The sequence below is a fragment of the Anser anser genome (assembly GCF_964211835.1).
Source record: "Anser anser genome assembly, chromosome: 18".
NCBI classification, from domain to species: domain Eukaryota; kingdom Metazoa; phylum Chordata; class Aves; order Anseriformes; family Anatidae; genus Anser; species Anser anser.
In genome coordinates this window covers 15581874-15592048 of record NC_139739.1, presented here as the reverse complement: position 1 = coordinate 15592048, position 10175 = coordinate 15581874, and the positions used below count along the sequence as shown (strand labels likewise).

At 60.4% G+C, this 10175-nt stretch overlaps 1 protein-coding gene across 4 annotated transcripts; it reads right to left on the bottom strand.

Moving 5' to 3' along the window:
* Positions 1-389: 389 nt before the first annotated feature.
* SLC7A4 (solute carrier family 7 member 4) lies at positions 390-9803 on the bottom strand. Of its 4 annotated transcripts, none has more exons than XM_083803722.1 (5): positions 7045-9803; positions 4839-5889; positions 4046-4722; positions 3038-3146; positions 390-2067 (listed from the first exon to the last, which is right to left on the bottom strand). In XM_083803722.1, the coding sequence occupies exons 2-5, from the start codon at positions 5818-5820 to the stop codon at positions 1874-1876; spliced, it is 1962 nt and encodes a 653-aa protein (XP_083659848.1). In that variant the 5' UTR covers positions 5821-5889; positions 7045-9803; the 3' UTR covers positions 390-1873. The 4 variants fall into 4 exon arrangements, with proteins under 4 accessions (XP_083659848.1, XP_083659850.1, XP_083659851.1 ...); XM_083803724.1 differs by having other exon boundaries at positions 7109-9803; XM_083803725.1 differs by lacking the exon at positions 7045-9803 and adding an exon at positions 6929-7005.
* Positions 9804-10175: the final 372 nt, after the last annotated feature.

The following is a 10175-nucleotide window of genomic DNA, read 5'->3' as shown; positions in this document are numbered from 1 at the left end:
GCTATCTGTCTCCCCAGCCAGCTGCTGAATATTTATTTTTTTTAAATGAAGAGTGACTTTCTTATCAGGGAAAGGAACTTCCCTAGCGAACAACGGTGAGGCTGGGGCCAGACAGGCTATCTTGCGACTTGCTTTTTAAGTCACATTATTTACACTGGTTCACAAGTTCTCTCATCAGCTCAGGTCATGACTTTTGGCAGCATTAAAGAGTCTGCCCTGGTGCCAGGACACTTCCCTGCTCAGCATTGTCCTTGAAGCTGACAAAGGGGTTCAAGCCCTCACAGGTGGTGCAAACCTCCCCTTGCCCAAGCTTCCGGGGTCTTTCCTGCTGGGGGAGCAGCTTCCAGAGGTGGGCTATGGGGGACATACAGCACACACACACAGAGCCATTGCAGAACCAGTATTTATGAGGGTGACTGAGTCAGCCCGTTGCTCACAAGCCACTACACAGAGGTGCCAAGCAGGGCTGCAGCACGGTGGGGACAGAGCAGCCCCCCCTACGGCAGCCACAGGGCAGGGTCCAGGCAGCAGCAACAGCGCAGGGGGCAAGCAGGACATGGGCAGGGCCAGCAGATTTGTGCCATTGGGGGGGGTCACTGAGGAGCCATCAGATTGAGCAGAGCCCCTGCACCCTGGGTGTGACGGGATGAACAATGGGAACCAGCTCCCTGCCAGGGCACGGCTGACCCCACGGGGGATGCAGGGGATGCTGCATGCCCACCACACAGCAGGGCAGGGCAGGGCGTGCATGCTGGAGGCCTCGCAGTTCAGCAGCCTCTTTCAAAACATACCAAAACCCCGATACCTTCTGCTTCAGGCAGGGATTGCCCAGCACAGCATCCTTGCCAGGGCAGCCCCAGCAGCACTGCCAGGTGGGTGCTGGGACCCCCCCGCCACCAACACCACCGCTCAGGGACATGTGCAGGGCAGGGGCTGACACCAAAGAGCACCCGCAGAGTCCTTCCTGAGACACCGGGCGCCAGGAAAGGGCAGTGCCTGTGCCCATGCAGGTGATGGTGCGGAATGAGCTGCTGGAGCGCAGAGGCAGGGGGGAGCTGGGAGGCTCCCAGGGAGGCTGCTGGCACCTCAGAGGACAAGGTCCTGAGCGCCCACCCTTCCTGCAGGGCCGGGCCAAAGTCTGGCCTGACAGGACCTTGCAGTTGGGCTCCCAGTCTGCCTGGTGCAGCCGCCAGCCTCCAGCACACCCCAAAACAGCTGGCACCAGCAGCTGGGAAGAGGCAGCGGGGCTCCTACAATGCAAGCCGCACTGGCTTTCCCATGGCCCTGGCTATGAAGGAGGTGCCTGCACCCTGCCACATCCCTTCTCCAGCTCACATGTCCCCAGCTGCTCCTTGCATCCCGCAGCCCTGGCATTTCATGAGAGCAGCCCCTGGAGAGGTGGGGGCAGCCAAGGGGACAGTCAGCTCCTTCTGCTGGCAGCTCAGGGCTGCAGCGAGAACCAGGACGAGGCCTGGGCTGGGCAGCACTGGGCTGTCTGGCCCAGCCCCGGTGTCCCTGCCTGTGTAGGGCTGCGGGGATGGGCCAGCAGAAGGGAGATTTGCTGCACGGCACCTGGGTGTGCGCAGGGGAAGGTGGCAGGTACGAGGCTCCCCATGGGCATGGCAGGCACTAGGTTTTGGGGGCCAAGAGCCATGTCTCCAGGGCTGGGGATGGAGGCAGCCAGCCCCCCACACTCCGCAGTAAGCGCACGGGGAAGGGCGAGTGTCCCCATGCCCTCCCTGGACGGAGCCACACACCCAGGCAGCCCTTGCTGCCCAAGGGGCCGGGCAGAGGGGGGTCCCTGGCTTTGTCGTGGGGTGGGGGCAGGCGCTTCCAGAGCTGTGGCCACCCAGCTGCCCCCTCCCCTGGGGCGTCATCTCTTGGCCTCATCGGTGTCCGTGTCTGGCAGCCCAGCAGCAGGCTGGGGGCTGGGCTGCACCGCTTGCACCGTCTCCTCCAGGCTGCCGCTGGGGAACACCACGTAGTGGGCGCTGACACGCTGCAGCTGGGGCTCCCGCAGGTTCTCCTTGCTGTGCCAGATGCCATAGCCGAAGTAGACGAGCAGGCCTGCAGAAGGAGACAGAGAGCAGTGGCTCCAGCAGAGGAGGAGGAGGACCTGAAGCAGCAGGCACAGATGTGGCTGGCATCCTGATGGAGCAGCACGAGCCGCAGCACAGGGGCTCCGGATCTGCCCTCTCCCCCCTGGCCTTCCCACGAAGCCCCAGGACCTTTGGCCAGGACCATCACTAGCCCAGGTGGTGCCCCCCACTCCCAGGTAAGCCAGCGCCGTGCCTGCGGTCACAGGGGCAGCAGCCCACTGTCCGGGCAGACACAGGCCTGGTGGCCCAGTCCCAATGGTGCTGAAGCTGCTGGGCCCTGTGCTGGACACATCTCAAATGTCAGGGGGGCCTGCAGGCAGATTGTGCCAAGATATTCCGGGAATTCTCCTTGCATGAGTGGAGGAAACTGGGATTTCCCCTGACTGGAGATGACTCTGGTCAGTGCCACATGCTGAAGGACTGATGCAGAAGATTTCTGCTGGATGCGACAGGGGATGCTTAAACCAGCTGAGCGCAGGAGGGAAATGATCAATCCTACAGCACGTTACAGCAAGAAGAGCACACCTGGCCCACAGGAGAACTCCCTCAGGTCCCTGACAGACTTCCCAAGCTCCAGTGAGCTACCATGGCAGTGAGGAGTGGTTCTGCTCCAGGGCTTACGTGGAGGATCCAAACTGGAGCAGGAACCAGAGGGGGCCAGGGAGAGGCTGGAAGACATCGTCTTGCACCTCTGATGGGGAACCAAAGGCAGGAAGGGGTACGATGCACTTTGTAAACCCCCCCGGGCAGGGGGAGAATAGCTGATGAAGCCAGCGGCAGCTGCTGAGGTGAGCACAGACTGAGGGCAGCCTGCCCAGGCTGGGAGCAGGGAGGTCACTGCTGCCCTGCTCCTGCTCCCCAGAGCCACACCAGGCACTTCCCTCTCCCCAGAAGGGAGCACGGGTTCTCAGGGATTATGCTGCCATGAGAGCACTCACCTAAGATGAGCCAGACCGTGAAGCGAAGCCACGTCACATAGCTGAGCTTCAGCATGAGATAGATATTGAGGACAATGCTCAGTGCTGGGGACAGGGGCACCAGGGGGATCTGCAAGAGAACCAGAGCCATCACTGAGAGACCTGCCAGGAACAGACACAGCTGCTGTGCTGTAGGACCGTGTCCTTGTCCTTAAAACCGCAGAGACACAACGGCACTGGCAAGCAAATGTGGGGAACAACAACTTGTACCTGGTCCCTGGGGCTTTCTGAGAACCTTTTTTTCCCTGGCTGCTTGCCAGGCTGGCAGGGTAGGCAGGGGCACAAGGACCAAACCAGACCCAGTGCAATCCAGAGACAACATGGTCCTGGCTAGATAACACAGGCAGGGAGCAACACTGCCTTCCGGATGTCTGGACTGCTCGAGAGGCAGGGGTATCTGGGATGGGCAGGAGGAGAGCCAGGACCTGCAGAGGACATGGGGAGGAATGCTGGAAGGCAGCAGTGACCCTCAAGGGCAGGGTGTGCTGCTCCCCATCGAATGGACAGGGAGGACACCCATCCCAGCACAACCTGGGCACATCTGCTCCCAGGATGTGGCCGCCACCACAGGGGCGGAAGGATGCATTTGCCCGAACCATGCCAGGGATGCTCTCAGTGGAAGGCTCATGCGTTCCCCAGGGGACAGGACCTCTCCAGTACCACCTTCTTGATGTTGCAGTCCAGTATCACGTGTCGCACAGCCTCACGTCCTCCGTGCCTCAGAGTCCCTTCAGAGTCACTGCTCTGCCTCTCCCAACTCCACCTGCTCCCACACCCTCTGTGCCCTGCCTGCCAGGTGACACTGCTGACAGCAACACCCCACACCCAGTGCTCACTGACACCCCGCTCCTCCTGTCTCTTCCTCAGCAGCTGCAGTGCTTTCACCAGATCAGGGTGACCGCAGGCTCTCGAGGGTCCAGCAGCGCTGCTCACACCCTGCCTCGTCCCAGCCCATGGCCCCAGACGTACCTGGAAGGTCTGCGTGCTGCGCTGCTGCTCGTGCACCCAGATGAGGAGCAGGCTGAGCAGGAAACCCAGGCTGAAGAGGACGAGCAGCAGGGAGTAACTCCAGGTGGGCAGGTGGAGGTGGGTGTTGCCAAACACCAAGATGGAGCAGAGGCAGATGGCAGACACCATCAGGGTCACCACAGCCACCGTGACCACCTCGCCTGGGTAAAAGTCGCTGAGGAACTCCAGGTAGGGCTCGAAAGCTGCCTTCAGCTGCCCCGGCTCCCGGTGCTCTTTGCCCTTGTCTCTATCCACCAGCTGGAGCTTGTCGGAGAAGGACTCGTACTCCTTCAGCTCGCTGGCGGCGGGGCCCTCGCAGGGCTCGGGGCTGGGCCGGCAGCCAGCTGGCTGCGTGGGGGCGCCTGCCTTCTGCTGCTGGAAGCGCAGCACAATGATGCTGGCAGCCACAAAGGTGTAGGCAAGCAGCGTGCCGATGGACAGGAACTGCACCAGGGCCTCCAGGTCAAAGACGAGGGCCAGCAGGGCCATGAGCAGCCCAAAGACCACAATGCCAATGACGGGCACCTGCGTGCGGGGGTGCACTCGGGAGAACACCTGGAAGAAGAGCCCGTCCTCAGCCATGGCATAGACAATGCGTGGCAGGGAGAAGAGGTTGCTCAGCAGGACCGTGTTCATTGCTGAGGGACAGGCAGAGAAAGGGAACCCACGTGAGATTTGGTGCATTGCCCAAACCACCCTACCTCCCAGCCCCAGGTTTGCACACTCCCACCTCCACCAGCCGGTCCGTACTCACCACAGATGGAGCCAGCCGCCACCAGAAATCCCGCCCAGGAGTAGCCTCTCCTGTAAAATGCATCAGCCAGGGCAGAGTCAGGGTCCAGCGTGTGCCAGGGCACCATCAGTGTCAGCACCATGGACACAAGGATGTAGGCGCCGGTGGCCAACCCCAAGGAGAACGCTATGGCCCTGGGGACAGCCTTCTGTGGGTTCCTGGCTTCTTCACTGGAGGCTGCGATGACATCAAAGCCCACGAAGGCATAGAAGCAGGTGGCTGTGCCAGCCATGATGCCTGACAATCCGTATGGGGCAAAGCCTCCCTCCTGGGCACCCCAGTTCTTGGGCTGTGCGAGGACAAAGCCCATGATGAGAATGAAGAGGATGACGCCTATGCTGACAGCCGAGAAGACATGGTTGAGCCAGGAGGACACTTTGGCCCCAAAGGAAATGAAGGCAGTGGCTACCAGCAGGATGGTGGCTGCCAGGAAGTCAGGGTAGTGGGCCAGGAAGGGAACCTGCCAGGTGCCGATGTGGGTCTCAGTGAAGTTCTTAATTTTGTGGTTGAAGATGGAGTCCAGGTAGCCGCTCCAGGCCCTGGCCACCGCTGCGCCCCCAATCATGTACTCCAGCAGCACGTTCCAGCCGATGAGAAACGCCCAAATCTCACCCACGGACACGTAGGTGAACATGTAGGCAGAGCCTGTCTTGGGTACCCGGGCCCCAAACTCGGCGTAGCAGAGAGCAGCCAGGAGTGAGGCAAAGCCAGCAATGATGAAAGAGACGATGACAGCAGGGCCAGCCATCTCCTTGGCTACGGTGCCTGTGAGGACGTACAGCCCAGAGCCCACCATGCCCCCAATGCCCAGTAGCGTCAAGTCGATGGTGGAAAGGCATCTGTTGAAGGATGTCTCCATCATGTCATCCTCTAAGGTCTTCACTCGGTTGAGTTTCTGGCAGAAGCGGGTCAGGTCCGTGGAGCGAGGCAGCCATCTCGCCATCCTGCAGGCACCGGGCCCTGCCCTCTGGCAGGACGAGGGCTCCACAGCAGCGACACCCTGCTCGGAGACCTAGTGGGGGAGCAGGAAGGTGTGAGGAGCCCCGGCACCAGCAGCTCAGAAATGCTCGGGTTGCATTCTGCTGCAAAACCCGGCAGGGACTGCTCAGCCCCAGCACCCTCTCCTCCACTGCCCGGATCCTGCACCTTGGCCAAGCCCAGGAGAGCTGGGGACAGGGTAGAAAAGTCACCAGGCACGTTTCCCCGGATTTGGACCTGCCGGCTCCAAATAGAGAGTGCGGTGGGTTCAGCACCCAGCACCGCCCCATATCCTCCTGCGGGGCCACTGGAGCCAGCCACCCATGCACAACGACCAGTGACATGCTTGTGAGGCAAGCAGAGAACTGCAGCACCTCAAGGGCAGCATTTCCCTGCCTTTCCTATTTGAAAATAGAGCTGTGCTAAAAAAAGCCCAAACCAAGCAACTCGGGGCACACTGAAGGTTTCTCTGCTGCTTCCCCTCCACCTCACTAAGCATCTCCCTTCCCAGGGGAAGCCCTGACATGCCAGGAGCCCACCCAGGGGTTGTGCAGGGTCTGGCCCCCACAGCGTCTCACTGCGTCCCCAGGGAAAGCCCACGCACGACAAGGAGACGCAGCAGGAGGTACGGCGAGGCCGAGCACGGCCAAGTCCAGACCAGCTCCAGTAAGGACGTGGGTGTCCTCTCCAGACCAGGAGAGAGATCCACCGGCTGGAACCAGCCGCATCTGGCGGAGCAGGATGCGGAGCCGGGGACCCTCAGGCCTTGCAGCTGGTCTGGCAGCTGCGAGCTGCTCTCTGCTTCCAGCTGCCCCCCTCACACACCTCCCTTAGCTAGGGCTGCCCACCGGCCGTCCCCAGACCACGGGCCGTGCTTAGCGGGCCTGCCACGCTTTGGGGCAGCGACGCCGCTCCCCCGAACCTCCCAGGCCGCAGAAAGGTCTCCCCGGCACCCCCAACCAGCCCACGGCAGGGGCCCGCTCCCTGGGGAACCGGCTCACCCGCACCCACGGCGCCGCGGGCCGGGGCCGAGCCGCCCCCGAGCCCCGAGCCGCCCCCGGGGCCAGGCGCACCCGAGCCGAAGCCGCCCAGCGCCGAGGCCCCGCTCCCGGAGCCGCGCCCTTCGCTGGCGCAGGTGGCGGAGCCGAGGCGAGGGCCCCGCTTTAAACCCGGCCCCGGCCCCGCTCACCTGCCCCGTGCCCGCCGCGGGCGGCCCCAGCGCCCCCGGAGCTCCGCGCGGCTCCGGCCCGCACCTGCTCCGAGCCGATCCGCGCCGAGCCGAGCCGAGCCGAGCCGAGCCGGCCCCGCCCGGTCCGGCCCCGCGGAAGGGCGGGCCCCCGGCAGCGGGCGGTGGCAGCGGGAGCCGGGCGCACGGCAGGGCCCCGGGGGTCGGCCCCGCGTCACCCCCGCAGGGTGGGCGGGAGCGGAGCCGGTGAAGGAGGCAGCGGAGGACGGAGCTGTTAGCCCAAACCCCGGGCGACGAACGCAGCCGATGAAGGGAAGGGCTGAAACCCTGCTCTGCTCCTCCGCTGCTGTCCTGGGGGGGAATCTGCCCCTGTCCCCGTGCTCCGGAGCCCCTGGCCGGGTGGCTGGGACCACCGCCATGCTCGGCACTTTGCGGCGCGGGGGAAAGCTGCCGGAGGGGCTGCAGTGGCAGGCGGGTTCTGGACTGGCCCGTCCTGCTCACAGTGCTGCTGCCAAGGGGGGAAAAAGCAGTGCCTTCAGAAGAGCACAGAAACCCCAGTGAAAGGGTACTTGGAGTCCAGCGGAGACACTGAGGTGCGTGATTCCTCCTTGGCAAAGTCAAAATGCATTTCTTCTCCACAACTGCCTCAACTCCTCTAGAGCCAGCGTAAACCCTCTGCACCCTCACCCCCTGCAGCAAGGCGCGTCCTAGCTCTGCTGCCTGGCACACAACCAACCCTGTTCCACCTGAACCTGCTTTTTACGGGCTTCATGTAACAGTCCTTGTATTTGAAGAGAGTGAAGTTCCTCTCCTGTGGTTTTATCTCAACCCTGACCCCTCTTGGGCACTGTTTTCAGGTGGAGGAATGGAGGTGGAAGGTGCTCCAGGCCTCTTGTGTCCCCACTGCCTTTCACAGAAACTTTTCCAGCTCTGCTGCACTCTTGGAAGGAAGGGAGCGGTGTTTGGGTGTTGGTGCACCCAGTGGCTTCACAGCAGTAAAATGTTTTTCATTTTCTTCTCTGCTCCCATCCTAATACTTCCTGATGTGCCATTTGATGGCTACTGAGCATGAAAGCTCATTTTTCTATGGACCTGTCAGTCATCACCCCAAATACCCAGAGTGGTAACAGTCAACTTGGAGCCTGTCATTTGAAACTAAGTGCTCCCACGTGCATATATTCACTTCTATCCATGCTGAACATACTTCCCTTCTTTGTAGAGGACCTTGCTATCCTCCTGTTCAGCTCAGCAAAGTATAGAACAAAGCATCAGGAAATGGGCCTCGTCCCTTCCTATCACTGCTCATCGACCTTTCTCTAGCTCATGAGTAAACACAGGGCTGGCACAGCAACTCTCCCTTTGCTCACTTTCTACCAAATGAACAGGTAACTCAGTCCGCTCGTGCATCCCCTCTCCACACAGCTTCTGGCATGCGTTGAGACTTTGGCAGAGCTTAAGGCCCAGCTTCGTGGGTGGCTGAAGCCACCTGAGCTGCAACCAAAGGTGCAGACGGCCCCCAGCTGTGTGTTCCTATGGTACCTGTACGGCCGTTTGAGAGCTCTGGGGCTGCACAGGAGCCGAGTCAGCTGAAATCCCATAATCTGTTTTAGCATTTCCAGCCAGATCAGCTCCTTTGGATTACTCTCACAAGATTTGACTCCAGCCCAAACACCATGGGCAGAAACACCGCCACTGCAAAACAGGGCCACAGCCAGCCCCGTATAGAATCATTACGATTGGAAAAGCCCTCCAAGCTCATCTGGTCCAACCATACCCCTACCACCACTATCCCTGCTAAACCATGTCCTTAAGCACCACGTTCAACCTTTCCTTAAACACCCCCAGGGACGGTGACTCCACCACCTCCTTGGGCAACTCGTTCCAATGCCTCACTGCTCTTTCTGAGAAGAAATTTCTCATAATTTCCAACCCCAACCTCCCCCGGTGCAACTTGCGGCCATTCCCTCTAGTCCTATCATTAGTTATCTGTGAGGAGAGGCTGACCTCCAGCTCCCCATAGCTTCCTTTCAGGTAGTTGCAGAGAGCACTAAGGTCTCCTTTGAGCCTCCTCTTCTCCAGACTAAACACCCCCAGTTCCCTCAGCCGCTCCTCATAAGATTTGTGTTCCAGGGCCTTCACCAGCTTCGCAGCCCTTCTCTGGACATGCTCCAGGGCCTCGATGCCCTCCTTGTAGTGAGGGGCCTGAACACAGTACTCGAGGTGTGGCCTCACCAGCGCAGAGCACAGGGGGACCATCACCTCCCTCGTCCTGCTGGCTGCAGTATTCCTGACACAAGGCAGGATGCCGTTGGCCTTGGCTACCTGGGCACACTGCTGGCTCATGTTCAGGTGAGCATTGAACAACATCCCCAGATCCTTATCCTCTGCACAGCTTTCCAGCCACTCTGCCCCAAGCCTGTAGCACTGCTGCATGGGGTTGTTGTGGCCAAAGTGCAGGACCCAGCACTGAGCCATGTTGAACCTCATCCCATTGGCCTCTGCCCATCGACCCAATATGTCCAGCTCCCTCTGCAGGGACTTCCTACCCTCCGGCAAATCAACACATCCCCCCATCTTGGTGTCACCTGCAAACTTACTGAGGGTGCACTCAATTCCCTCATCCAAGTCATCAATAAAGATATTGAAGAGGATGGGCCCCAACACCAACCACTGGGGAACACCACTCATGACCGGTCACCAGCTGGATTTCACTCCATTCACCACCACTCTCTGTGCCCGGCCATCCAGCCAGTTTTTAACCCAGAAGAGTGTGTACCTGTCCAGGCCACGGGCTGCCAGCTTCTCCAGGAGAATACTGTGGGAAACCCTGTCAAAGGCTTTGCTGAAGTCTGGGTAGACTATGTCAACAGCCTTTCCCTCACCCACCGGGCAGGAAAGGCATCACCCTGTAGGAAGGTGTCACCCTCTAGTGACACAAATGCACTGATGTGGGGGGCTGCAGAGAGAGAAAGAAAACCTGCAGCTGAAAAAAAAAAAAAAGAATATCTGCATATTCTCAGCCTTATACCTCCTAGTAATGCTTCATGTGGGGGCTGACTAAATTTTCCTCCACTGAAACTATGCTGATCAAATGCTCCCTTGATCACGAGCTATCCCAGATGATTTATTCTCTT